The sequence below is a fragment of the Zychaea mexicana genome (assembly GCF_025766255.1).
Source record: "Zychaea mexicana strain RSA 1403 chromosome Unknown BDB00scaffold_103, whole genome shotgun sequence".
NCBI classification, from domain to species: domain Eukaryota; kingdom Fungi; phylum Mucoromycota; class Mucoromycetes; order Mucorales; family Lichtheimiaceae; genus Zychaea; species Zychaea mexicana.
The window spans coordinates 128,598-153,621 of NW_026516766.1; the positions used below are offsets into that span (position 1 = coordinate 128,598).

At 41.9% G+C, this 25,024-nt stretch overlaps 11 protein-coding genes across 11 annotated transcripts; 5 read left to right on the forward strand and 6 right to left on the reverse strand.

Annotated features, from left to right (window-relative positions):
• Positions 1-5,851: 5,851 nt before the first annotated feature.
• Positions 5,852-6,343, reverse strand: BDB00DRAFT_847096 (uncharacterized protein). The gene is given in 3 exon segments (XM_053125203.1): positions 5,852-5,884; positions 5,899-5,901; positions 5,923-6,343. 1 exon segment carries the CDS (start codon positions 6,331-6,333, stop codon positions 6,160-6,162), a length of 174 nt encoding a protein of 57 aa, XP_052974981.1. The 5' UTR covers positions 6,334-6,343; the 3' UTR covers positions 5,852-5,884; positions 5,899-5,901; positions 5,923-6,159.
• Positions 6,344-8,016: 1,673 nt separating this feature from the next.
• BDB00DRAFT_847097 (DHS-like NAD/FAD-binding domain-containing protein) lies at positions 8,017-10,656 on the forward strand. The gene is made up of 8 exons (XM_053125204.1): positions 8,017-8,285; positions 8,405-8,671; positions 8,733-8,792; positions 8,887-8,969; positions 9,045-9,590; positions 9,681-9,785; positions 9,861-10,276; positions 10,362-10,656. Exons 1-8 carry the CDS (start codon positions 8,147-8,149, stop codon positions 10,603-10,605), a joined length of 1,860 nt encoding a protein of 619 aa, XP_052974982.1. The 5' UTR covers positions 8,017-8,146; the 3' UTR covers positions 10,606-10,656.
• A 17-nt stretch (positions 10,657-10,673) lies between these two features.
• On the forward strand, positions 10,674-11,848 carry BDB00DRAFT_32246 (ribosomal protein L18e/L15P). The gene is made up of 3 exons (XM_053116933.1): positions 10,674-10,991; positions 11,207-11,270; positions 11,353-11,848. The coding sequence occupies exons 1-3, from the start codon at positions 10,989-10,991 to the stop codon at positions 11,721-11,723; spliced, it is 438 nt and encodes a 145-aa protein (XP_052974983.1). The 5' UTR covers positions 10,674-10,988; the 3' UTR covers positions 11,724-11,848.
• Positions 11,798-13,444, reverse strand: BDB00DRAFT_32325 (S-adenosyl-L-methionine-dependent methyltransferase). The gene is made up of 4 exons (XM_053116937.1): positions 13,260-13,444; positions 12,447-13,164; positions 12,110-12,338; positions 11,798-12,024 (listed from the first exon to the last, which is right to left on the reverse strand). Exons 1-4 carry the CDS (start codon positions 13,383-13,385, stop codon positions 11,973-11,975), a joined length of 1,125 nt encoding a protein of 374 aa, XP_052974984.1. The 5' UTR covers positions 13,386-13,444; the 3' UTR covers positions 11,798-11,972.
• Positions 13,445-14,063: 619 nt separating this feature from the next.
• Positions 14,064-15,140, forward strand: BDB00DRAFT_32338 (uncharacterized protein). The gene is made up of 4 exons (XM_053116938.1): positions 14,064-14,175; positions 14,257-14,342; positions 14,428-14,548; positions 14,640-15,140. The coding sequence occupies exons 1-4, from the start codon at positions 14,142-14,144 to the stop codon at positions 14,885-14,887; spliced, it is 489 nt and encodes a 162-aa protein (XP_052974985.1). The 5' UTR covers positions 14,064-14,141; the 3' UTR covers positions 14,888-15,140.
• BDB00DRAFT_32380 (uncharacterized protein) lies at positions 14,629-16,553 on the reverse strand. The gene is made up of 4 exons (XM_053116940.1): positions 15,938-16,553; positions 15,726-15,764; positions 15,606-15,654; positions 14,629-15,526 (listed from the first exon to the last, which is right to left on the reverse strand). Exons 1-4 carry the CDS (start codon positions 16,272-16,274, stop codon positions 14,878-14,880), a joined length of 1,074 nt encoding a protein of 357 aa, XP_052974986.1. The 5' UTR covers positions 16,275-16,553; the 3' UTR covers positions 14,629-14,877.
• BDB00DRAFT_847105 (uncharacterized protein) lies at positions 16,106-17,497 on the reverse strand. The gene is made up of 4 exons (XM_053125205.1): positions 17,098-17,497; positions 16,986-17,021; positions 16,833-16,872; positions 16,106-16,761 (listed from the first exon to the last, which is right to left on the reverse strand). The coding sequence occupies exons 1-4, from the start codon at positions 17,243-17,245 to the stop codon at positions 16,332-16,334; spliced, it is 654 nt and encodes a 217-aa protein (XP_052974987.1). The 5' UTR covers positions 17,246-17,497; the 3' UTR covers positions 16,106-16,331.
• Positions 17,498-18,089: 592 nt separating this feature from the next.
• On the forward strand, positions 18,090-18,450 carry BDB00DRAFT_963364 (uncharacterized protein; the record flags this gene model as incomplete). Its single annotated transcript, XM_053129752.1, has 1 exon — positions 18,090-18,450. The coding sequence occupies one exon, from the start codon at positions 18,090-18,092 to the stop codon at positions 18,408-18,410; it is 321 nt and encodes a 106-aa protein (XP_052974988.1). The 3' UTR covers positions 18,411-18,450.
• A 12-nt stretch (positions 18,451-18,462) lies between these two features.
• BDB00DRAFT_32394 (Alpha/Beta hydrolase protein) lies at positions 18,463-21,622 on the reverse strand. Its single transcript, XM_053116942.1, has 5 exons — positions 21,262-21,622; positions 20,801-21,174; positions 19,626-20,713; positions 18,975-19,545; positions 18,463-18,899 (listed from the first exon to the last, which is right to left on the reverse strand). The coding sequence occupies exons 1-5, from the start codon at positions 21,511-21,513 to the stop codon at positions 18,695-18,697; spliced, it is 2,490 nt and encodes an 829-aa protein (XP_052974989.1). The 5' UTR covers positions 21,514-21,622; the 3' UTR covers positions 18,463-18,694.
• BDB00DRAFT_32393 (uncharacterized protein) lies at positions 21,623-22,486 on the reverse strand. Its single transcript, XM_053116941.1, has 2 exons — positions 22,106-22,486; positions 21,623-22,000 (listed from the first exon to the last, which is right to left on the reverse strand). Exons 1-2 carry the CDS (start codon positions 22,350-22,352, stop codon positions 21,732-21,734), a joined length of 516 nt encoding a protein of 171 aa, XP_052974990.1. The 5' UTR covers positions 22,353-22,486; the 3' UTR covers positions 21,623-21,731.
• Positions 22,487-23,046: 560 nt separating this feature from the next.
• Positions 23,047-24,781, forward strand: BDB00DRAFT_847110 (Di-sulfide bridge nucleocytoplasmic transport domain-containing protein). The gene is made up of 7 exons (XM_053125206.1): positions 23,047-23,192; positions 23,281-23,483; positions 23,548-23,822; positions 23,904-24,019; positions 24,115-24,250; positions 24,338-24,410; positions 24,478-24,781. The coding sequence occupies exons 1-7, from the start codon at positions 23,093-23,095 to the stop codon at positions 24,688-24,690; spliced, it is 1,116 nt and encodes a 371-aa protein (XP_052974991.1). The 5' UTR covers positions 23,047-23,092; the 3' UTR covers positions 24,691-24,781.
• Positions 24,782-25,024: the final 243 nt, after the last annotated feature.

Sequence of the window (25,024 nt, forward strand, 5' to 3'; positions counted from 1 at the left end):
CCTCAGGAGCGGCGCATGGAACGGAATCAGGGGAGAATACTTATCTAGAAAGGGGTTTGCTGTGGGTTTAATGCAATGAGTACGTGATCCGCTTGTTGGCGGGTTTTCTTTATCATGGGTCCCTCCATGCTGAGCTGGTGGTGGTGATGATGATGATGACGTGGGTTCTCTTGAAATGATGAACTCAAGGTTCAATACTTCAAGCTGGTTCATATGCACACATCACCTTTAATATATATTTAATATCGCAGCTGATCTTCTTAATACATTACATGCTGTTGATGTTTCGTCAGCTCATGCTATATGTACTGTACACTCCCGCAACGTGATCATCTATGCATGATATCATACAAACAGAAGGTCCTGTGCATCAAAAACAGCAGTGCGTTTGCTTATCCTCCTGCTAATACTAATACTGCTGCTGGGATGTACGTCCACAGCACAATGACAACAGCCATTGCACCTTCAACCAATTTTAAATACATGTCGTCCACGACATGTAGTATTTTAACTTTTGTTTCAGATAATATGTAGAGGAGTATATAGCAAGTTTAAATATGTGGTTCTATCTTATAGTTTTCTTTAATGTGTGGAACCTTTTGAGAAACTTATACGTAGTATTCCCCAGTTCGTGTTTTTTTCTAGGAGTGTAAAGAGATGACTAGTATTACTGCTTGTTTGCAGCTGTATTAAGAATTCTTTTTCATATGTTTCCTTGAACAATGTATACGTATCAACACAAAATACTTTTCATAATTTCCTTGCAATAAACAGCACAATATGATACACATATATCTACCAAGGCTTGACTATAGCAACTGTGAATCATATCTTTCTACTTGCTCTCTTTACCCACCTTTTATTTGTCACATACACAATGCCTTCTCTTCTCTGATCACACTTTTTCTCTACTGGCGGCTTTCTCAGTGATGGCATCATATCCACCGTTTTATACCCTTAATAATTGATACCGAAAGGAAGCGACCAGCATGCCTATGGCGCAGGCAACTAGTCTTTCGTATTAAGATTGAAGTATATTTTTTTTAAATATAGCAACGGTAACAAATAATATGCAGCGCACCCTGCGCGGCTATAATCACAAGATGAAGCTAGTATCATATTAGTAACAGCAAAGGTATTTAGTATGCAAACAACGAACCCAATCACCATTCAGTTGATGAGCCCATTTGCTTCATACTAATATGGTTATTAGAGTTTATGGCAATATGTGAGCCATACTAGGCATACATATCCACCGAGTAGTGTCTATTCAACTTGAAGCACTGATTACAATAATATGACACTAACTCGACACATTTCATGCGCTACTTGAGTACTATTAACTGTTAAAGATATCAAATGATAGGCAACTTACAGCAGCTGCTATATGGTGCCGTGTGCTACAGTAGCTAGATCTGTTCATCAAAGAGAATGTGCTTTTCACATAAAAGAAAACCTTTTCTTTCTTTGAGCGTCATATGTATCTAGTGCCAAAGGTACACTATATAACAGCTCTCAATGTACCATGGAATTGGTAAAACAAATTTTTAGAACGTCCACGACATTTAAGCATATCTGATACAAGAAAGAAACAAACTAGTTGAACAAAGCTTATATTAGTAGTTTGGTAGTTCCTTAAAAATGACGAGTTCATGGCCAGGACCTTGGTAATAGGCAAATAGCAGCATACATACACTGTGCTATGAAAAACGAGCTTCAACATCTGTTTGACAAGCACCTTTTTTCTCTGGGCTGATTCGCGATTCTCTTCCATGCGGTTTTATAGTACCAGTACTTAGAGAATGGTGTTATCAGCGCTGTGCGGTGCTTCAACGGACTCAGAACGTTGGAAATATATTAGTGTATCGACGTGCCTGATAAAGCTTTGGCAACTGTTATATCGGATCTCAAGTCGTTAAAAGAAGAAGTCAGGTTTCACCGGATGGCCGCAGTAAGCGATCGAGTGTCTCTATCCTTGGACTCTGTCAACATGGTGCGACTGCTGTCTTTGAGTATCGTTAACGATGGCTCTCTCTGGAAGCTGATTGATAATTGGAGATTCTCACTGACTCTGTCACCACTAAGGCGACAACCAGTCGCTCAATCGTGTGACAAAAGTGTCCACGACACTCAAAAACTATAGACGCCACCGTCATCACCATCACAACAACAGTAGTCATGAAAGCAGCCATGTCAACAACAACAACAACGGTAGCAGCAACGCTGGTGACCAAGAACATGTTCAAGAAGAGCGAGCAGCAGCAAGAGCAACAACAACACCCGCATATCACAGGGTAGTAGAGCTCACATAACATAGTCCCGCGCCTTTTGATGTGGGTGCCTGGATAACAGACATTTTTGGCGGTTCGTCATTTTTTAATTTTTGAATGGTGTCTAAAACAATAAACTGTCTTTTTCAATGGTCAAAGTAAGAGTACTGCGCTATTTGTTGTAATGGAGAGATTATCAACAGAGTTGAGCAACCCCCACCCCCCAGCGGCACTGTATTCGGACACCAGCTGAACTACCATCCGAAGGCAATCGTAGTTGTGTACAGTGGGCACCTGTTAATTTCAAAGATAAGATCACCGATTTTGGTGCGAAATTGAAGAGGTGTGAAAATTAACGGATCATGCATACGTATTCCGTTAAGACCTATTAACTACATACTAAATAAGCACTGGATATGGTGTGCATGCATCTCGGTAGAATATCATACCTTGGCTGCTGGTTTTCTATATTATAAAAGAGAACACAGAGCGCAAACACATATATAAATATACTGTGGTAAAAAACACATTTTTACACTGCCTGAAACATCATCAGCATAAGACTTTCGCCTATATATCAAACAAAAGCATACACAGCAATTACCACGGCAACCAGCTAAGCACTGTAGCATAGAGACAATTTAACCGAATTGTGTAAAGCACGTAAACATTATACTCGGATGATCCAGCTTATGTAAGGCTATAACCCGATATGGACTGACGCGACATGATGTCATTTGTGATCTCTTAAATCTCTTGTGCAATAATTTACTTGAAATGTGGCGGCTAATGATGCACTCGGGATGGATGTTTTGTCACACAAGTTATATTGGCAAAGTCGAGTCCAAAAAAAAAAAACAAAAGTATCTGGAAAGGAGGGGATTGAATCATTAGGGTATAATAGCGGCTAGTGTTATGCAAGTTGTTTTATATCTTATCACCAGGATGACTGAGCGTGTATTGCATTGGGTTGGAGTAAATAAGTGCTGAACGCCGTAGCCAGCGTCTTCATGGGATCCAGTGAGACATTGTATCAACTGTGGTGGCGCTCTTTTATACAAGTATATATATATATATATATATACCCACGGCATCCAGCGTTAGCCGATCTCCCCAAGCCCGCAATGATGGACGTGGGCAGCTTAAAATAAATTGTCAAGAGCAGATTATAGAGCAGCATGGCTGTTTTCAGCATAGTATGCCCGTCATCCTACAGCTACTATTATACATACAGGCTTCTTCAGGTTGATACTGTTGTTTGGTTTGCTCATTCTATTAACCACCTCCCTCAGCAGTAGCGATACAAAGTCAATCAGACGTGGTGTGACTTAATCGGCGTATGCCGTGGTTGATGTATGATATATGTGGGAGAAAACAAAATACAAAAAAAAAGCAGAATGGTCGGCTCGTGCGAGAGTCAAGCATGCATAATCTTAGCCTTGCTTCTGAGCACATGAGTTCGTCTTACGTGGAGTCGTTCTTTTCTCTCATGTTTCTATGTGGGTTTTTATTATTCAGTGAAAGTTGTGCCAACGATGTTTTCGGTTAATCAACGGGTTGAAAGGGGCGTGGCAAGCGAAACATACCATTAAACCGGTTCTCGCAACTTAGAATAGCTTGCCTTAAGCGCCGTTGTTGCTGGTGTGCATTCCCTCCCAACAAATTTTTTCCTTTCGATTATTTTCGCTAACTAAACTACGCGAACACAGAAGGTAAAAAAAAAGAAAAAAAGATGAAAAACGCGTACCAAAGTGTGATAAAGCGCGTTGTGATTGTGTTACTGTCGGCTACGATACGGAAGATCTGTCATTATTCCCCGCATTTTTAGCCTGGACCTGTGGAACGCTCTTTGGCCAGAGATGGCAAAAGCTCTATGGGAGCGATGCCAAACACTCTATGGGAGAGATGGTAAACGCTCTATGTCCAGAGATGGCAAACACTCTATGGGAGAGATGGCAAACACTCTATGGGAGCGATGGCAAAGACTCTCTGGGAGAGATGGCGAACGCTCTATGCGAGCAATGGCAAACGCTCAATGGAGAGATGGCAAACGCTCTATGGAGAGATGGCAAAAGCTCTATGGCCAGAGATAGCAAACACTCTATGGGAGCGATGGCAAAGACTCTCTGGGAGAGATGGCAAAGACTCTCTGGGAGAGATGGCAAAGACTCTCTGGGAGAGATGGCAAACGCTCTATGGGAGAGATGGCGAACGCTCTATGGGAGGCAGCCAGCACTCACCCAGGTTTATTTGTTAAAGGCTGTTAGCAAAGAGAAGGGCTTCAAAGACACTCGACGTCATCCTCATTCTACCGTTACCGAGCTTCACCACTTGTCCTTGGTATACACTTTGCTTTGGAGCACGTGTACTGCACGGTCGTCAACTTCTGCGCCATTATTTCTTTGTGTATATGGCTTCTATTTATGTGAGCTTCTTGTTACAATATCAGTAATTTTTATTTTTTCTACAATGTCAACCATTCCCGGCACCTGCCATGTACTTTTTCTCTGGGATCTTGTTGCTGAAACACTGTAAACCGTGTCTGTGCGCCTTGTGGCCCGACGGGTGCACGTATCTTCCTATTCAAAAACAGGCGGCGACACCGTCGGGGCACGCCCTGCATGATACCGGTGAAACATATTTCGTAGGACTATCAAAACACGCAGACCACATACGCCTTCTTCTTGACCGCTTGACCGTGTCTCTTCAACACTTCTACTTCACATGGTATCTTCCCTGCCATTTTACTTTCCCACCTGCTGATTGAATGACGAATTACAAGTCACGTGACGTGTTTTTGAATGACGAATCACAAGTCACGTGACGTGTTTTTTCTAAGCGGCGGGGTCAATCCAAAAAGCATAAATACGCCCACATTTTTCAGGCCATTTCGTTTTTTCTCTTCACTCTTTCTTTCCTTCATTTTTCTTTTTCCTTCACTCCCATGGCTCCTCCTGGTCTTCTCTTGGCTCTTCCCTTGGCTCTGGTTCTTCCCTTGGTTCTGGTCTTCCCCTGGCTCTGGTTCTTCCCTTGGTTCTGGTCTTCCCCTGGCTCTGGCTCTTCCCTTGGTCCTGGTCTTGCCTCTGTCGGTCCTGGTCTCAGCCTTTTTCCCGTGGACTCTGGCTGCCTACAACCGGTCCCTGCTTTGGGCTGTCCAGTCTGGCGTTCAACGGTGTTGGCCACAACCGATCTTCAGGCGAGATCAGAGGACGGAGAAATCCTTTTCGGTTTCTCACCATAGAAATATGGTAGTGTCCTTTCGGTTGGATGCCTTGTCTGCTGGTCTGGTCTGGTCTGCCATGGTGGGGCTCGCATGAGGAGCCAGGTGCCACCGTAAATCGCGTTCGACTCTCGGCATTCGACTCTCGGCATTCGACTCTCGGCATTCGACTCTCTGGCATTCGACTCTCGGCATTCGACTCTCGGCAATCGACACTCGGCAATCAGCTCCCAGCTTCAGTGTTCGGCTCCCAGCATCCGAGTATCCAGTAAGCAGCTCCTCCAGCATTCGACAACAGCAGCAATTTTTTTTCTTTTTCTTTTTTGGGTGTTTCGAGAGTCAATTCTTTCCCCTACCCCCACCCCTTCCCTTTCCTCTTCCCTTTCCTCTTCCCTTCCGTCTACCCTTCCATCTTCCTTCCGTCCTTCCCTCCCTTCCTTCCCTTCCGTCTACCCTTCCATCTTCCTTCCGTCCTTCCCTTCCCCCTTCCCCACTCACAGGCAATCCACAACCGATTGCTTGCACTTGACTCTCGAAACGTAGCGTACGTCATGGTTCCCACTCGTTTGTACCATGATGGCTGGGTTTGTGGTTGATTGACCCAGCCAAATGATTGGGAGACTGGGACTCCCAGGCCGAGGCATTGGTGGCTTTCTTTTCCTCCCCCTTTTACATACTTCTTCTGTTTCTTCTTGCTTTCTTCATGCTTTTTGTATAGCCTACGGGTTGTGCGGACTGCTTGTTGAGGTCACTTTGTAAAATCGCGTTCTTATTATTTGTCTTTATTGTCCACTGATTGTGTTCTTTTAATAAAATTTGTACTCTTCGACTATTGATATTCATAACGATAACTTTTGTCTTTTATAAAATGTTTCTTTACTCTATCATTACAATGAATAAAAACCTGCTCTTTTACTTTATGTCCTGCTCAAACTCATTTACAATTTCTTTCCTTGTGAAGATATTTGCGTGTCGCTTCACCTTGCAATATCCATTTTCTTTCTGACTGTGTTCAATCGTCTTCGCCGCTTCATTTGACAGTTAGGAAAGAACTCATGTTTTGGCGTGCTGTGTCCTTGTTCTTATACAATGCTGACAATGTCAAATGGCTCACATTAGATTCGTAATTACTTTTACTTTGCAATGACTCGATCGATTCTAAACATAATATCTAGGCAACCGTTTGACACAAGCATAATGCACTGACCATGTAATACAATGTCCAATTGTTGTGAAACCCGTTGCGTGGCAATATCAGTACTGGGCACATCAGAAAGTTTCTTGCAACAGCAGGAACTCTTTTGGACTTGGAAAAGGTTGATCGAGCTTTGTGTGCTTAAACTGTCGTTTCTCATAGAATCTGCACGACATGCACTCTACAGGCCAGATCTAGTTGCCTATAATACCGAATATTATAATACATATAGTCATTAGTAGAATCGTATTAAATTCCTTTCAGCGGGTTTCCATCAAATGCTAAATTCACGTCGATGCGTCCATTAATTTAGGCGATCGTTTGAGAAAGAGCTGCCTTTGGAGCGCCATATATGTTTTCAGGTGGAGGCACTTTGTAACCGTCGTGACATACCGTTCACTTGTTGCCCACGTATGACATAAAACGTGGTGGCTGTGACCAGTTGGACCACCAAAAGTTATGAATATCTGGGGACAGTATCATACGATATGATGATTTGAAAGCTATCAGAAAGCCTTTTGCTTTGTAACTTACAAAACACGTTTGCATAGCGTCTTACCGTCGTCAACTGTATTGCACTTTCTAGCAAAGCTGTTGGCATGATTATCAGGGGTAACTTCTCGTCTTCCATCCTGATCTATGTCCGGAAATAAGGAAGTTCTTGACGTAAATACTCAAGATCAGTAATTCGGTCATGAATAATATAGTATTATGGGAATCGTTGGTATTTTATACTCATGTAGGCAAATCATCGTCGTCAGAAGAAGGAAATTGTTCATTGCTGGATGTATCACTGCTTTAGTGTTTAACAAATCAATTCTTTATTTAAATCTGACTATTACTTTTCATATGGATGGGAAAGACATAATTTACAATGTAAAATTGCAGCTAAAATGGAATTTGCATTGACAGAGCAGCTGTGGCGTTTTCAGTGGTCTGCCATAATTCCTAATTTATGCTTTGTGTAAATGATGTTGTTTCCCATAACACAACAGCATAGTAGTATCATTCAGTTTGGAATAAAGGTTGGGATTTTCCTAAGTTTATGTTATACTCAAGGAGTATAATGTTGATGATGGAAATACTTACAGTAACATGCCCCTTTGTGCCTTTGTGGCGTTTACTAAAGAAAGACTATCATGAAGTAGGGGTTCCTGGTTTTCCCTTTAGTCTTTATGATGAAAAGATTTAGTGAGTGGATGACCGCTTTTAAATGAAAACAGCTGATATCACACTCTTTGGGAACATGTAGAAATATCGATAATTCTTTTTTACAAACTGAAACATGCGCATTATCTTATGCTTGGTACCTGTAGAAACCAAATTGTCTTCTTCGGAGTCCAGGTGACATTTTCTGAAAAGGAAAGAAAAAAATAGTAGTACTTACTCCTTTCAAACGTGCTCTAAACCCATTATATCAAACTTCACCTTACCCCCCGCCTCACACAGACATACATACAAATGAACATAGATCTGAACGATCCACCAGAAACCATCAAACGCTCAACACAAGACGACTCTGTAATTTCTGAAGCTGGCCGTTCAGATGACGTTGTTGACGATCGATCTCACAAACGCATAAAACTCAGTGATGGTCATGGTTAGTTTATTTTATCTTATACACATATGGTACAAATCCACCTCAGGGTAGTAAACCATACTATACAAACACGACTTTTCTAACTCTCGTTTGTGATAACGATTCTGGAAAAAAAAAAGTCGATTCATCGGCAACGTCGTCGGCCATCCGTAATTCTGAATCCGATAGTTCTCAAGTCGATGTGGGGGATAATGAACCTGTACCTCGTACAAACACGATCCACGATCAAGATTTCAACGAAGGATATAACGAGGAGTCGGATGAAGACTGGGCTGGCGGCAGCGAGAATAGCGAGAGTAGCGATGCAAAAAGTGATACATTTGAGTTTATGGCATCTTCAGTGGATAATAATGAGGATTATGCGGAAGGAGCAGATATTGAGCCTTGTAAGTCTTTAAAAGGAAGGATTAGGTCCGCGAACTCTTGCTGACACTTTTGATTTACTAGTATGGACAAGCTATACTGAAGAAGAGAGTGAAGCTTTACAAGAAGAAGCTAGACAAATGGGTACGTTGAGATTGTGGAAAATTGGAGAGAAACCGTTGAATATGTAAAGGTCGAATATTGGATCAATGATTTAAGACTAACATGATACGCACAGGCTTGATGAAGTTTTTAGAAAAGTACGTTCGAGATCAACAAGTACCTCCCTTGAAACTGATGGAGGCATTTAACGTTGTTCTGGTAAGTTCTGACCATTGGTTTGGTTTTGAATTATAGAAATGTATATTACGAGTATACTAATTCTATCATAAACAGCATCCTCAAGCAGCATTATTAGCACCTGAAGTACACCAATTCGCCTTATTGCGTAACGTGATTAATCGACATTTGCGAAAACGGCGACGGTTGGAACACGTCAATACACTTGACGATGTGGTTGACTTACTGGCCAAGGCCAACAATGTCATGATTGTCACGGGCGCTGGCGTATCCGTGTCGTGTGGCATTCCTGACTTTCGTTCTGAGACTGGCATCTATTCACGACTACAAGAATATGAATTGGACGATCCACAGCAGATGTTTGATATCAAATACTTTCGAGACTCGCCTGACATTTTCTACTCGTTTGCAAAAGAGCTTTACCCAAGCAACTATGAGCCGAGCCCAAGCCATATATTTGTCAAGCTGATGGAGGAAAAAGGGAAATTATTGAGAAACTACACACAAAACATCGACACGTTGGAACACAAGGCACAGATTAAAAGGATTGTTAATTGTCATGGCAGCTTTGCTACTGCTAGCTGTGTTACTTGTGGCTACCAATGTGAAGGAAAAGAAATCGAGAAATATATCTTTGAACAGGTAAAAGAAACATTTTTTTTCTTGTGTACTGTTTACGAGCTAAGCTTGAAATGAGTAGATGTGCCTCAACTACAACCATTCTATAAATAGAAAGTCCCTCCTTGTCCTAAATGCGCTTTTAATCGAGTAACACCAAAGGACGATAGTGACGATGACGATGACGATGCTCAACGGGGAGTATCTGTCATGAAACCTGTAAGTTCTGCTCTATGTACCTAATTGGCGTTTTTAAGGCTCAAAACTAAAGCCATGGTATCTATTTCAATGTAGGATATCACGTTTTTTGGTGAAAGCTTGCCAGCTGAATTCGATCGACTGCTTGCGCTGGATACGGAAAACGTTGATCTACTAATTGCCATGGGCTCGTCGCTCAAGGTGTCTCCGGTATCAGAAATCATGACGCAAATACCACACAGCGTTCCGCAGATTGTGATAAACCGAACGCCTATTACACACATGACCTTTGACGTGCAGTTATTGGGGGATTGTGATGTGATTGTCCCTGAATTGTGTCGAATGCTGAACTGGGACTTGCGACATATTAAATTACCTGGTGGTAGTGCGCTAAGTGAGGAAAGTCGAGGAGACTCGGATGCTCCCAAGATATGGAAGTACCATCGGGATGGTTTATATACATTCCCTGGTGCTGTGGTGAGCGAGCGCTACTTGGAAGGAGGAGATAAGAGGTCAGTAGATATGATATTTTTGGTTGACTCGTACTTTGTAGAAAAGGTAATGGATTGAACTAAACATTGACATGTACACATGTAGGTTGAGTGATAGACACGGAAGCTTCAGCAGCAGCAGCAGCAGTGATGGCAGTGAAAGCGTCAATGACGACGACAGCGATAGTAACAACGCTCGTATTGATAATGGTGATCACGATAAAACTGTTGGCGAGAATGAAGAGGAGGATGCGGATGAGGAAAAATTTGAAGGCTCAGAGCAAGGAAAGCAAAAACATCAAGACGAACAACAACAGCATGAAAACACAACTAGTACCAACAACTCATAATGCATTTTCTTTTTAATTACTACTTTAATAAAAAGCTTTATTTTATCTACTAATGAAACCACATAGATTCTTTACTGAAGGCAGATGTAATACTTGAAACCAACAAGTTCTTCTATCATTGATATTGTTTTTCTCATACATAAAAAAGTAATAGTATTTTAAAGAACGTCAACTATGTCTATTAGAATTTTGCTATCGATGAATATATATATATAACCGGAACAAAAGAAAAGACAGTTTAGCAGATATTTGGGTAGCATAAAGGAAAAAGCAGCCTCCGCCAGCATTGTTAGCAAAAGTACCTCCGGTTGATAATAATTCCGACTGCAGTTCAATTACACCGGCGGAAGCAAAGCTTACACCTCCTCTTTCTTTCAACCGAAATGGTATGTATAAGGGCCGATGATGGACCAGGACACAAGTGAGAGGATGCTACAAGTCATTATGAGGGGTGTATTCGAATGGATGGATGACTAGTCTATCTGGATGGATTTGATGGAGGATGAAAAAGGGGGGGAAGCATTATCATATCCTCCATATGTGTATGAGATCTATAATGTTGAATTGACATTTTTTTAATTCTCTTTCATTTGTAATATAGCCTACCAGACTCCACCACAACAGAAAGAAGCGTGGACACGTCTCTGCCGGTCACGGTCGTGTTGGTAAATATTTCATACCGTCTTGGTCAAACGATAATTAAATCTTCCAAACATTATATAATAACAATGTGTATGAATTATATAGGCAAGCACCGTAAGCATCCCGGTGGTCGTGGTCTTGCTGGTGGTCAGCACCATCACCGTATCAACATGGACAAGTACCATCCTGGTTACTTTGGTAAGGTCGGTATGCGCCACTTCCACTTGAAGCCCAACGCGTACTGGAAGCCTATTGTCAACCTCGACAAGATCTGGTCTTTGGCCGGTGAGGGTGTCCGTGAAAAGTACAAGAACACCGAAAAGGTTCCCGTCGTTGACGCTTTGGAGAATGGCTTCGCCAAGGTTTTGGCCAAGGGTAGCGTTGCCCAGCCCGTTATTGTCCGCACTCGCTTCGTCTCTCGTCGTGCTGAGGAGAAGATCAAGGCTGCTGGTGGTGGTAAGTTCAACTTTTTTTGAGTGCTAGTGGAGGTCAACTTAGTATTGAAAAAAAGTGTTTGGTGCTAATGATCATTTTTATCATTCCACTCTATTGTAGCCGTCGAGCTCATTGCTTAAATTACCTTGTTCTCTCAAAAAACAATAAAAGGTCATTACTCATCCCTCCAATACTCAAAAAGTTTCCATATATGTTTGGGTAATTTATTATGTACAGCAAAAAGAAAAGGAAGAGGTTGGGATGGCGAGTTTCTTTTTATTACTACGGAATTAATCCAGGAATTTGCAGATGGGAAGTTTATATGTATCTAGGACCCAATAGCTAAAATGAGGATGTGAAAAAAGAGTTAGTTCATTTTTGAGATCACGATATACCAGTGTTGTTAGATAGAAAGAAGACAACGTACCGTTGACGAACACCATCCCATACACCCTTTTCGTCGGCCGTTGCAATTGGTATATCGACATACTCGGTACTTAATCCAAAGTCGTGCAGGTCAACTTCGCTCACACGACAATAGATATCATGGAAGAATTGGTTGGTGGCACCAAGACCATTGAACCATGTGTAGATACCGCCTTCGTTCAAGATATTGGGCACGGCATCATGGAATGCGCGCAGGTCATCGTAGAACTCTAAATGTATGAAAACGGTGCCTGCGTTTAATAACTGCATGTAAAGTGCTTTCCTGTGGCCATCTTTCTATTTCTCTCTCGGGAATAGAACTAGAAAATTGTCATTACCTCCATACGTGTCGAAAAAGATACCATCAAAAGCTTGTGTCAAAGTTGGTACCATGTCTTGCCACCGTCCAAACAGGATAGTAACACCAGGCTTCTTATCCCATCCTTGTTCCTTCATATGTGCATACACATCCGGGTGTGCCTCAATGATGAAATGGTTGCGAGGCTTGTATTTTTGCAATTCCATATCGATCAAGCCCAAACCAAAGCCAACGTTGAGCACATCCAAACCTTCACGGGGACACATGACCTTGGCGTGTTCTACCATCAGCGGACCTTCCCAACCCATCATCACAGCATCGTTATTCTCGTCCATCAACTTGTTATCGTCATAATGTAGCTTTTGGTTTAAATACTCTTCGTTGGGCACATTTGTCTTTCTCTTGTCCTTTTCTTCTTTCTCGCCCTCTTCCACCTTGTCGTCGTCATCATCATCTTCAGCAGCAAAACTGGCCTTTAATGCGCGTAGCAAGAGTTCAGCGCGCGTGCCTTCTTCCACCAGCATCTCGTAGATATCATTGTGCTTGTTTTTTAATGCAAGTTCGCCGGCAGTGACCTGATCCTTGTCGAGCAAATTGTAAGGATGGCTTTCACTTAGCAGCCATTTAACGATATCTTTGTGTCCCTTTTCGGCTGCATAGTGAAGTGGTGTTCGGCCTTGTTCGTTGCCATTAAAGCAGATATCTGCACCTTCTTTTTCCAGCGTTTTGGCTTTTTCCTATCAATCCAGCTTTTCTTGAATACTTTACGCCCTTTATTCCTTCGCCCGCCCCCTCAACGATATACCAAGTCAAAAGTAAACGATCAATTTACCAGATCACCAGCACTAATGGCATCAATAAAGTCGGCTCCCTTCTTGAGCTCTTCTACGGAATACTCGATTTCGGTTTCAACGGGTTCCTCTGACTTTTGTCTCTTGGGCGATCGCTCTTCCTCCATTTTTCGTGTCTAGGGTAGCGTGTGGGTGTCAAAAAGTTTTCAGTAAAAAAAGCTGTGCCATAAAAAGGTGGCGGCGCGAGTCTATTGGCCAGCGGGGCTGGTGTTACTATCGTTGACATATTAGCTTATTAGACTGTCGTTAACTATACAGACTACAAGTTACCAGAAGGGACACTCTGTGATTATACAACTAAGTATATTACTTGGTTGCGCATCTTTTTATTTCTTCAGTTATGGATGGTGGCTTTAGTGCAAAAAGGACAGATGATGGATGGCTAACCCCTCACGGAAGAACAATCATTAGCTGAGCTATTTCTTCACACGAATTTCTCTTTCAGTAAGCCTCAGATTTCTCCAACCGATAACGCCACTAGATGGATCTCGAGGCACATTAATCTTGAAGATACACGACAACTCTCAACTGATAGTTCTCCGAGAAAAAGTAAGAGAGGAGCAGCCGCAAAAGATGAAATGACGCTAAATTGGTGCGTCCATATCCATCCACGACACTTGCAACTCATTACATGCATAGCCAGAAACTTCATATCGTATCTATCATACTGACACGAACAACTTTCTTGCAACCCATAATGCCTTTTTGAGCGCTTGCAGGTTTTTTTTTGTATGAGTAGAGCGCTTGCAGGTACTTTTCGAGCAAAAACAAGCTGCATAATTTTGTGATTATTGTGTTATCTGAATTTCAATGATCAAACGGTAGTTTTATAAACCTTTCACCCGTATATTATACCCCCACTTATGGCTCACTTTACTGCTCAACCGATCAAAGAAGGTATGAGCACTTGTTTAGTCAACGATCGCGATCGTTTAGAGATCTTAATGTACTCAACTAATTCTTGTGCATTGTTTACAGATTTGGCTCAGTTGGATCATGCCATCTTTGAGACAGCGCATCGTAATTTGCGACGCGACTTGACTGAATTCGTTCACGTCTTCGAGGCAAGTTCTTCTTGTAGGCGGTCTCGAGAGAAAAAAGCTGCTTGTCTTTGTCTTGCTAAAACATGCGCCGTTTTTACAACCATAGGAAAGCGATCACGTCAAAGAAGATACACTAGCAGCAGCCTATGTCCAACTCACCAACTGCGGCCAAAGTCTTCAGACAGCAAAAACACGAGAGGATGATTTACAGAGTGCCATAACTCAAGGTACATATCTTTAATCTATAGCAAAAAGACAGAAACTCTGCCTCTTTAGATTTGAAGAAAACTCAAAAGGGATCAAAATGTGTGTATAAAGGTAACAAAGTACGAGAGGATATGAATACGTTGGAGACGGTTCTACAAGACGTGAAGCATGCATACGAAACCAAAACACCGCCGTTTGCAGTGGAACGAGCTGAATTTTTGAAACAATTGGAAAAGGAACGACAAGATCATTTGAAAGAGTTACGGAGGCAGCAGGATAAGATTGAAGAACACTATGCTAAAAAGACACGCGAATCGACGTATCGTAACCTAGTGGGATCATCGTTCTTCTATTCATAAATGGGTGCTATCTTTTTCATTATTATTTGACGAATGGATGTGCGCCGAGATCTTGTTGGACGCTCAACAGGCTGGTCTTGATTGTGGTTGTCAATTGTTACTGGCCCTCCTGGATGTTGCTGTTGTTGGTGCTCATTAGAATGACCAAAGAGATCCAAGTATAAGTGTGCAGGGCTGTCTGCTTCGCGATGGAAGGGTTTGAACGACATTGTTTCTGTTTCTTGTTCTCGGATGAAGGGTAGCTGCATAAATTGTTCTTGCTGTTGTGAATTCCGCCTTTGCGGCTGTTGTTGATGTTGCTGCTCTTGTTGAGGCTCGGGTGGCGTATCCTGTGATGGAGATAGTTGCTCCGGAGATGGAGTTACTGGCTGTGACACTGGAGGAGATTGCATAGTAGCGACGACAGTGGCTTCTTGTTCTTTCCGATAAGCTTCCTCAAACATAAGAAACCATTGTATTGGTAGCGTTGTAGTTGTTGCTGCTGCTGTTGTAGAAACTTGCTGCTTCAGTTGCTGCTGATGTTCATTACTGCTGTCAGTAGCAGCTGCTGCCAAGATAAGAAGGTCGTACCAAAAGTCCACACGCGGATTAAAATACTCGTCAAAAGCACAGTATGCATGAAAGTCACCAACAAGATATCTTGAAAACACAACGATATGAGCTTAATCAAGTGAATGATAACATGGACTGTATGGTTATAAATGTAAAATGTATATACCGTGCTTCCAACCATCGACGGGGCACAACTATCTCATCCACATGATGACCTATAAATGTAACTTGATTGGTTAAGGTGTTGCTTTCTTATACGTTTAATTTTCTCATGCAAAAAACTTGCGTAAAACAGAAAATTTAAACAGGCCATCGTCTTCCACGCCTGTTGGTCCATGCGCATACGTAATTGATCGTCGTGGTGAGCAAAAAAAAAAAAGAAAAAGATCAGTGTGCATAGGTTGTGAGTGCCCGTGTTATGCTTTTAGACTTCTCTAAGTTTACAACATGGCCGGTTCTCTTTCCACACTTATACTGCTGCTCATAAGCAAAACCTGCCTTGAAATAAGGAAATATGCGCACCGGACGATACTTTGAGGAGGTAACTCCTGCCAGGTTCAAGTGCATAGGGCGGTATTTCATCCGGAGAAGAGGAAAAGGCGGAAGAGGACGCCCTCCTGCCGCTTTTCTTATTCTTGATGTAGTAGTTTTTGATGCGTAACCACCGGCCACCATTGATGCCTCGCTTTTTATTCTTCGGAGGAGGAGATTCCATCACTGCCCCGTTTATGGTTTTTATTGATTCGAAAAGTATGAGGAAAGAAGGAGAGAGAAGACAGATAAAAGAACAGAGAGGTAGATAATCGAAGAAAAATAAGAAAAAGAGATGGTACATGTAAATTATGTGTGTATGTGTGTTCTGGTTGTCAACTTGTTCTTGTCGCTTCTTTCTTTAAGCAACAGTTGTAGTGGTATTAGCACGTCGAGCTCGCTGGCCACTAAATAAAACTTGTGCAGCAGCAGGTCTCTCCCTGCATGACGCTGACGTTGCTGATCTTGTTATTTGTTTTCTTTCTGTTGTCGTCATGACCTCTTTTCTGCGGGTACTCAGGTTCTTTTCGCTGACGCTGCTGCTGATGTGAGCGACGACGCGATTGTCTTGACGACATTCTGCTTCTTCTTCTTCTTCTTCTTCTCGACGACTTTTATCTTCATCGTCATAAGCATCTTCGCGCTCCTTTCGACTGGCTTCTTCAAACATTCTAAACCATTGTTGTGGCAAATACTGTCCCACACTGGCCCCAAGAGCGTACCAAAAGTCGACCAATGGATTATATGCTTCGTCAAATGCTGGGAAAGCATAAAAGTCTCCAACTAGGTATCTGTACCCAAAATCCAATGAGTTTCTCTTGATACTCTTTATATTACCAAATTGTAGTGTTTTGGATATTACCTAGCCTCGAGCCATCGCAATGACCCGTCCTCTTGGTAACCTGCTTAAAGATTCACATACACATACAGAGATAAATACACATATAGAGCGCGTAATTACGTAAACCTGAGAAGATTCTTCTAGAAGAAATAAAGGATCAAAGTAAATACTTGCGTAAGATGGAAAATGCGTAAAGATCTTCGTCCACGCCTATGCAAGACGATAAAGATAAAATAGTCAAAAAATGTATTGCATTGAGCTTTTTTTTATTAATACAACGACGAACCTTTAAAAATTGAAATGTAAGCACCCGAAGAGACTTGCAAAAGATAACTTTGACCTTCGGCAAGCGCATCAGGTGGCAATCTGTTAGGAGTACGTCTGTTTGGTTTCTTGGAGCGAAGCCAACGACCGATTCCTGCTTCTCCTGGCATGATATAAAGAAAGAGAAAAGAAAAAATTCTGTTTTATCGATTGCAGTGGCTATATATAAGTCTATCCACTTGCTGCTGCTGCTGCTGCACAAAAGCACTTAATAACCCCTCAAAGATGTAATAACAAGAGAATGTATGTGAGTGAGCAAAAAAGAAAAGAAGAAGAGAGAAGTGCCAGGCTCCTTATAATATGCAGCGGACGCTGCGTACTATATGTACATATTATTACGGAAAGGGGAAAGAAAGGCTTTGATAGAAACGCCGCGCCCTTCTACTCTGACTCTCTTTATCTTGGGATGTGTTCTGCCGTCTATCTTCATTAGAATGTGTGCTGTGATCAACCAAGACTAACGATAAAGTATCCGTGCGTTTCATGGCGTAAATCACACTCTCTGGTCTAAGCCCGATAATTAGAATCACAACCTAAAAATAAAACTTTGTTTATATTGCTAGTTTACTGTTTACCGCCACAAACTGTCGTATTTACTACAGAATTGTGCTATACAAACTCATTAAAGTCGCCGAAAGAGGAATACCACGCGTGCATTCACATAGTATTATGTACGTATTACGATAAGACAATGTATATGTTTATGTTTAGATAGCAGCAGTGCTCATCCTAATCGAAATCCGACTATTTGTGTATAGCGTGGATCGCCACTCATCTATTCTGCTAAATGCTGCTAGCTTTGCTTTGTATCACACAAAAATACAGAAGCAGAAACTTCCAAACCTGTAAGATCCATGTAATGCTGGGTGATATATATAGTATCATCTATGAGGCATGTTGACGATCCCAAGTATTTTTTTAGTTCTTTTTTTTTTCTTAGATAACTTTCCTATCATGCCGACAGCGAACAGTGACAGATGTCCCACTACTACTGTCACAACAACAGCAGATGATGACAGCCTTCCTTCCACTTTGTCTCATTCTCAGCAACAGTCTCGGCGCGCAAGCAAAGCAATTAGATGTGCCTATGGAGATTGCACAGACAAGGCCGTCAAAATTATTGGTGAATGCCGATATTGCGAATCCAAATACTGCGGTCGCCACCGATTGCCAGAGGCACATGCATGCGATAATATAACAAGCTGTCGCCAGGATGCATATGACAAGAACACATCCAAGTTGCTTAGAGAGCGTTGCGTCGCAAACAAAGTATGAAATAGCACCCATGTAGTAGTTTTTATATAGCAGTGACACCCACTATTACATGGTCAACATGAACCCTAACATCGTCTTTGTGTTGCACTTGAATGTTACAAGTACAGAAAAAAAGCAAGTGCATGTATGATGTATGTTCGGATGATACTTCTTTAAGATACATACATAATTTAAAATAGCTATGGAAGGGGGGGGGCGTTCTGCGATGTGTAAGTGGGATGATGGGTATATAATTTACAAATGTGTGTGTGTGTGTGTTGCGTATAATAATGTAGACATTTTTTTTAAAGATAATTGATTAACCAGAAAAACATTAAAGTTTCAAAATGCTCGTTGACGCTGGCATGACGAAGACCATGCCTTTCTGTGGGATACACCTGGAGATAGTGCGGTTTGTTGTGCTTGACCAGCTTGGACACCAGCATTTCTGTATTTGTAAAATGCACATTTTCGTCAATTAATCCATGTGCAATCAATAAGCGATGTTCCCTATAATAACATTTTAATTAGATCCACTTCAATCAATCACATATAATATAATGGCAAGCGAGAACATAAGATTACCCATCCGGAAACTGCTTTGCCCTATTCACTACACTGCCCGACTGATATCCTGCAGGATTTGTCATGGGCATGCCCATGTATCGTTCCGTATAAGCCGAATCATACAATTCCCACTGAGTCACTGGCGCGCCCGCAATTGCAATCTTGAAGATATCCGGCCTCTGAGCCAACCCCATCAAACTCAAGTAGCCGCCATAAGACCAGCCATTGATGGCTACTCGATTGATATCCACGACGCTCACCAATGTCCCATCTGATGTTGCTTCTGCCCCGATTTTCGCGTCGCATATGTGCTGCAGTCCGGCAATTTGATCGTCCATTTCCACAGATCCGAGCCGATGCTTCAAATGTGCCTCGAATTGAATGCCGCGGTCACTAGATCCTCGTCCGTCAATCACTACCACAGCGAATCCGAAATAGACCGACATCAAGTATCGTTGTAGTCTTGGTAGCCGGAAATCATTGATCACCATTTGAGTTTTTGGTCCACCGTAAATATAGAGAATGGTTGGATAACTTGCACCCGGTTGGTAGAGCCGAGGTTTGTACAGATAGCCATAGAGTCGCACACCTTTTTTTTATTATTTTTTAGTGATTAATGTTCCCATTTACCCTTATCTCTCAAAGTATATTAGTCTTTTTTTCCCTTACCATCTTGGTTCACAAAATTGAAAATTTCACCAGCAGGCACAGTCTGAGTTTCTGCATCAAACGACTCAATTGTGCTGCTTTTCATTGTATCATGCAAATATTCAATTCCGTCAGATTTGCAATATTGCAAGTTGTCGTTGCTGGATGTATTACTGCTCTCTAACAGGGTGGGCGAAACGTAAACGAGTGATTGCTGTGCTATAGATAATCGTTTTAAAGACGAAGAATCTTCAAAACTTCCAGCCATTGCTCCTCCTCCCGATCCTCCTGATGTTGCTGTTGCTGCTGCTGCTGTACTACCATCAGCATTACTAGGATCTGTTTCCTCATTACCACACCGTGCCAATGGAATCAAAAGGGTTGCACGTGTTTCGGATACAGCTGGTAATATAAAGTCGTCATCACTGTCATCGTCACTGCTGTGACAATGATAGTCTATCCGGCGTATTACGATACATGGGGTATGATGCAAACTCGAAAAGCAATCAATAAACGCGTCTGCATTTGTATCGATCGTCACGTTATGACTAAAGCCCAGCTCCGTCAATCGTACAATTGGACTATATTCAATGTTGCTGGTGTAGGCCGACTGTTGTTGCTGATACGATACAGCATAAAAGTGGGTTTCCAGAGGCGTGTCCTTTTTCGCTTTAAAGTAAACGAGCTTCCTGCGCTCGTCAACATCAATGGACTGGTCGGTTAATCCCCAGTCATCACCATATGTCAGCTGTTGTACTAGGTTTTCCTCCTCCTTCTCTTCTTCTTTTTCCAATAAACGGTTAGATCCGTTACAGTTGCTGTTATTCTTGGGCGATCGGTTCTTACGGCGCCGTACGAAATAAAGGTGCCGAAAACCGGACATTTCTGAGCTCCATATAAATTCTGTACAGTCGTCCATGGATGGTTGCTGTAAAAAATAGTAACCGTCTGATACGTTGATCCAAACATCCGAATACTCTTCCCATAATACTTCAAAATGTGTGGGTTTGGGATCGCGTCGATATTCCTCTTCAGATACGAACTGATCGCATTTAATATAGAGTACAATTGTTCGTTGCTGGTCTCTTGACAAAATCTGTGCCCAAACACTGAAAAAAGAGCGGTCAAAAATAATATCCCCCGCTTTTTTCTTTTCCTTGTCTGCAAAATATAGATAATACTATCCATTCTTTTACCTTTGCCCATCCGGAAGCCAGCCAAATCGCACAATATATTCTGCCCATGGGTAGCGCTCATTAAGGGACCCACCCCACAACCGTTTACGGATCACTGTTGTTGGATGACCTGGTTTCACTGCATCAAAATAGACCATCTGCATGTCGCTTATTGCATTCGACCGTCCAGCACGTGGATACCTGACTGGTGACCCACTGCGGCTATCTGTGTGGAATGATGATGATGATGATGATGGTGAAGACTGTATACCAGGCGCAGGTTTGGTAATCAACACCACTTCCACTTGTTCTTCGGATGTCTCAAGGTATAAAATTCTATTCATCGACCTATCTGGCGGACCCCAGTAATAACCCGCATACCGTTGGAATTCTTCCTACAGCAAATTTCAGTTTCAGCAAAATCCGCTCTCATACAAAGTTATTTCCACAGCACTCAAGTCAATTATATGTATATATTTTACCTGCATGATATATTCGACCGTGCCGCAGCTTAATGTAGGATCCTCTGTCTGAAGCGAGCAGGTAGTTAGCTGTACTTCATAGCCATCAGGTGTCACAACCCAAATATCGCGGTTACGGATAAACGCTATGAGGTTATCGTTGCCAAGCTTGGGATCGTTCCGCATTGGATGCTGTTTGGAGAAGGATTCACGACGCCCTCCTGTAGCTGCTGTTGTTGCTTGTTTAGGAGAAGGAGGATCTATCGTCATCATGCCGTTTTGAAGTGGTGATGGTGGTGACTCGGATCGACTCGTGGATTGTGATAAGTATAATGCTGGATCATGCAATCCCCTTTGTTCATGTTGTTCGGTATAATATGGTACTAGTGAGGAGATCTTTTTTTTTGTCCCAGCAAACGTCAGTTTTCCATCATTTTATTCAAGTCAACGGTATCGGAAACCTCCTGTAATTCAAACCTTCATCATCACCATCACTTTCTTTGACTTACGCGTCCAACATCACCGAGATAGACACCACCATTGAACGAGAATAGGACTTTGTTTCCTGCCATTTGATACTGCGCGATCCCCTGGATCGGATGCAAGTTGCTATCATCCCCTCCGGTATCTGATGACGAAAACATGATATCATCATCCAAAGTCGAAACGGATGCTGTAGTATATTTCGTAAATACAGGTGCCCACTCTGCTAAAGGAAACTTGAATAACCTTGTCAAGTAGGGATGCTCGTCCAATGCCGCTACACAAACAATGTCCCGTAATTTAGAAAGAAAAGAAAAAGGGCAACGCGCAATTAGTTGCTGTTGTTCGTCGTCGCAAAAAAGCAGTATTCGTATCTACTTACGTAACTGAGATTGCGTGGTTGTAGCAATATTATCATCACCATACTCGACTTCGTACAAGGTCAAATGCCGACTCATGGTACCGTCGGCATTTTGGTTGTTGGATAAGAAATAGAGCTTGTTGAGCGTGGCATCAAAGTGAAAGTCCTTGATTGTCGTTAGAGCATGGAATGGAAAAGCGGCTTGCGTTCGTGACCTGAAAGATCTCACTTGGCTTCGAATCTGATCCCAAGTGTAACCTTTGGACATGAAGGGTTTAGAAAAAAGGCAAAAGTGAGTTGCTAGAAAAAGTGGTATGAAATACTATGTATGGCGAGAAGAACAAAGAACAAGTGGAGGGGTGGTATCTTGTACTTATACCAGAAAAGAAGAAAGGATTGGCACAAGCGTGCGTATGTGTCCTTCGTGGGACCTGGATTCTGTGCAACCTTCAATGCGTTTGAACTGGAATTCAAATTCTTCAAAGTGATCTTTGTCTTTGCAATGTGTACGTGCAAAACGTGTGTATGTTTATTTCACTTTATGCACTAAGTCCATTAATGTGCTCTAATTGTTGCTGAGGCTCATATTATCCGCATACTTGTTTGTTTTCATTCTCATTCTGTTTACGTAATAGCCATTTGCTGATATGGAAGCTTGTAATAATAACAGCAATCTTCTTATTAAGCAGCACAACAGTTTTAACATGTGGCAGAAAGAGCAAGTCCACACTCATATGGTTATGTATCACATATACGCGCCGATAACTAAATCTCAGGGATCATAGAAACGTGTTCATGGCAACAGCTTGGTCAGGATTGTCAACGCGACCTGTTGCCAGCCAAGCGTGATCTGTTGTCGGGTTTCGCAGCTTTTCTTGCATTGGTGTAGCACAAGGTGCCTCAAGTGTGGAAGTGAAAAGACGAGAAAAAGCCAGCCAGGCTTACTGCCTTAATCCATAGCTCTCTTTTTATTTTTCTTCTCCCTTTTGTAACTGGATCTCTGCCACCATGGCGTTCTTCCAGCGAACAAAGGAAGCTCCCATGGAATTCGAATATCAGTATCAACCCTACCCTTATAGCGCATTCGATCCTCCACTCAAAGATCAAGGTAACCTTCTAAATTTACTTGGAGCACACAATTAAAATACGATACGATCTTTCTAATCATTTCCTATATGATTTCTTTGAACTTGTAGAAATGATCGATCGATCTCTATACGAGCCAATCGCACCACCGCCTGGTGATCCTTTACCACAATCTTCTACTACTGCTACGAATACCAAAGACGTTGACGACGTGTCGATGCATTTTGGCGGAATCAAATTGAGCGATCAACAACAACGACAGCGAAAAGAACGATCTGTAGAACATCGCGAAATACAAACCGACGATTTATTAGTAAATATCTATATAAACTTATAACGGAGAGAAATTGATATGGGTGTTAACATTCTATAACCAGACATCATCACAGGACACGTTATTGTCAACCCCACCGGCTACACCTCCCGATATTTCGACAGCCCCAACCATTTCTAACACTAATACTTCCACTGCCAATAACCCAGACAACAACAAGGATCATGAAGATGTTCCAATGTCACTTGACGAAGAACGGCAGCGCCACAGTGCTTCTACACCAACATCACAACAACAGCATTTGCATCAACACATATACCCATCAACACATAATCCAGACTACAGTTATCGTGAACACGTACTCTATGTTGCCTCAAGGTAAAACATTCTGTTATTGCTGAGAACTCTCAAAACACACACGCACGTGGATAATTAACGTGTTAATTTTTCCTCCACAAGTTTGATACGCATCGGATGTGATATCGCATGGTTCACCATGGCTGTCTATGTCGGTATCCAGTTTGCTCTCGCCTTGAAACGTGATGTGAATTTAAAATTGGAGACATTTGAATCAGGTACAGGATTTATGGCTATATCGGTTATAGGGTACTAGAGAGAATATATGGGGATATTGAATTGTAACACTGAAACTTATCATTTGTGTTATTAGATCGCTTGGATGAATTCTTGAATTGTCAAATGGAATACGCCAACAATCGATGCGATCCTTCCACACGTGTTCCGGCAATGGATGAACTATGCAGGCAATGGCAACAATGTCTTTATAGACCCATGTGGATTGGAACGTAAGTCATTTTTGTAATGCATAGATGTGCCTACCTATCCTATTAAAACTTTATTTTTCTATCATTGATGACGGGGATATCTCATAGGACACGAGCTGTTGCTGAAACGCTGGCGGATATCATCAATGGCTTTGTTGACAAAATCTCATTGCGAACTATGGTAAATATTGGATAGGTCAACCCATATAATTGACAAAAGCTAATTGCGAGTATAATTTATTTTCTAGTTCTTTATATTAACGATCGTATTACTGACGCTATGGGCTCGAACATATACTCCTACTGTTTCAGCAATTACAGCAACAGCACCATCGTCATTATCTTCTTCATCAAAACACTCTCATCATCAACTACAATATCATCCTTATCATCATAACGAACCTGTCGGTTACCTCCCTCCTCTACCTACGCAAGAAGAAACAAAACAAATAACCTTCTAACTAATAGTATCAATAAAACTATTCACATGATTGTATAAATTCTTTTTCTTAATATAAAACCCTGATCATACTACAACACCGGGAAAATGTGTATATCGAATAACTGACTTGAACTGCAATAACTCTTCAGATTTGATGCGGGAGACCAGAGAACTCTTTACAGTCGGTTTTGCACCCTGTACCAAACGTCTCTTATATTTCTTGCTATGGTCGTCTTTTCGTTTAAAGTTTTGCTTCATCAATGTCCAATGTAATGATAAAGCTATCAGCAGCCATAAAAATAGCTGACAACCGACCCTCGTTTTTCATAGTAATATCGTTGGTATGATGAACG

Coding starts and splice junctions, on each gene's coding strand:
- BDB00DRAFT_32246 (XM_053116933.1), top strand. Junction 11,271..11,352: donor TGCCGGTCACGGTCGTGTTG/GTAAATATTTCA, acceptor TGAATTATATAG/GCAAGCACCGTAAGCATCCC.
- BDB00DRAFT_32394 (XM_053116942.1), bottom strand. CDS start 21,513: ATGATGACGATAGATCCTCCTTCTCCTAAACAAGCAACAACAGCAGCT. Junction 21,175..21,261: donor CGGTCGAATATATCATGCAG/GTAAAATATATA, acceptor AATTTGCTGTAG/GAAGAATTCCAACGGTATGC. Junction 20,714..20,800: donor TGGCTTCCGGATGGGCAAAG/GTAAAAGAATGG, acceptor CTCTTTTTTCAG/TGTTTGGGCACAGATTTTGT.
- BDB00DRAFT_32380 (XM_053116940.1), bottom strand. CDS start 16,274: ATGTACCATCTCTTTTTCTTATTTTTCTTCGATTATCTACCTCTCTGT. Junction 15,765..15,937: donor GCATATTTCCTTATTTCAAG/GCAGGTTTTGCT, acceptor ATGGACCAACAG/GCGTGGAAGACGATGGCCTG. Junction 15,527..15,605: donor CGTCGATGGTTGGAAGCACG/GTATATACATTT, acceptor TGTGTTTTCAAG/ATATCTTGTTGGTGACTTTC.
- BDB00DRAFT_32338 (XM_053116938.1), top strand. CDS start 14,142: ATGGCTCACTTTACTGCTCAACCGATCAAAGAAG. Junction 14,176..14,256: donor TGCTCAACCGATCAAAGAAG/GTATGAGCACTT, acceptor CATTGTTTACAG/ATTTGGCTCAGTTGGATCAT. Junction 14,343..14,427: donor AATTCGTTCACGTCTTCGAG/GCAAGTTCTTCT, acceptor TTACAACCATAG/GAAAGCGATCACGTCAAAGA.
- BDB00DRAFT_847110 (XM_053125206.1), top strand. CDS start 23,093: ATGGCGTTCTTCCAGCGAACAAAGGAAGCTCCCATGGAATTCGAATAT. Junction 23,193..23,280: donor TCCTCCACTCAAAGATCAAG/GTAACCTTCTAA, acceptor TTGAACTTGTAG/AAATGATCGATCGATCTCTA. Junction 24,251..24,337: donor AGACCCATGTGGATTGGAAC/GTAAGTCATTTT, acceptor GATATCTCATAG/GACACGAGCTGTTGCTGAAA.
- BDB00DRAFT_847105 (XM_053125205.1), bottom strand. CDS start 17,245: ATGCCAGGAGAAGCAGGAATCGGTCGTTGGCTTCGCTCCAAGAAACCA. Junction 17,022..17,097: donor TTACATTTCAATTTTTAAAG/GTTCGTCGTTGT, acceptor CGTCTTGCATAG/GCGTGGACGAAGATCTTTAC. Junction 16,762..16,832: donor TTGCGATGGCTCGAGGCTAG/GTAATATCCAAA, acceptor TTTTGGGTACAG/ATACCTAGTTGGAGACTTTT.
- BDB00DRAFT_847097 (XM_053125204.1), top strand. CDS start 8,147: ATGAACATAGATCTGAACGATCCACCAGAAACCATCAAACGCTCAACA. Junction 8,286..8,404: donor AAAACTCAGTGATGGTCATG/GTTAGTTTATTT, acceptor GAAAAAAAAAAG/TCGATTCATCGGCAACGTCG. Junction 8,672..8,732: donor AGGAGCAGATATTGAGCCTT/GTAAGTCTTTAA, acceptor TTGATTTACTAG/TATGGACAAGCTATACTGAA.
- BDB00DRAFT_32393 (XM_053116941.1), bottom strand. CDS start 22,352: ATGTCCAAAGGTTACACTTGGGATCAGATTCGAAGCCAAGTGAGATCT. Junction 22,001..22,105: donor AACCACGCAATCTCAGTTAC/GTAAGTAGATAC, acceptor TTGTTTGTGTAG/CGGCATTGGACGAGCATCCC.
- BDB00DRAFT_847096 (XM_053125203.1), bottom strand. CDS start 6,333: ATGAATATCAATAGTCGAAGAGTACAAATTTTATTAAAAGAACACAAT.
- BDB00DRAFT_32325 (XM_053116937.1), bottom strand. CDS start 13,385: ATGGAGGAAGAGCGATCGCCCAAGAGACAAAAGTCAGAGGAACCCGTT. Junction 13,165..13,259: donor CCATTAGTGCTGGTGATCTG/GTAAATTGATCG, acceptor CTGGATTGATAG/GAAAAAGCCAAAACGCTGGA. Junction 12,025..12,109: donor TGGGATGGTGTTCGTCAACG/GTACGTTGTCTT, acceptor TCCTCATTTTAG/CTATTGGGTCCTAGATACAT.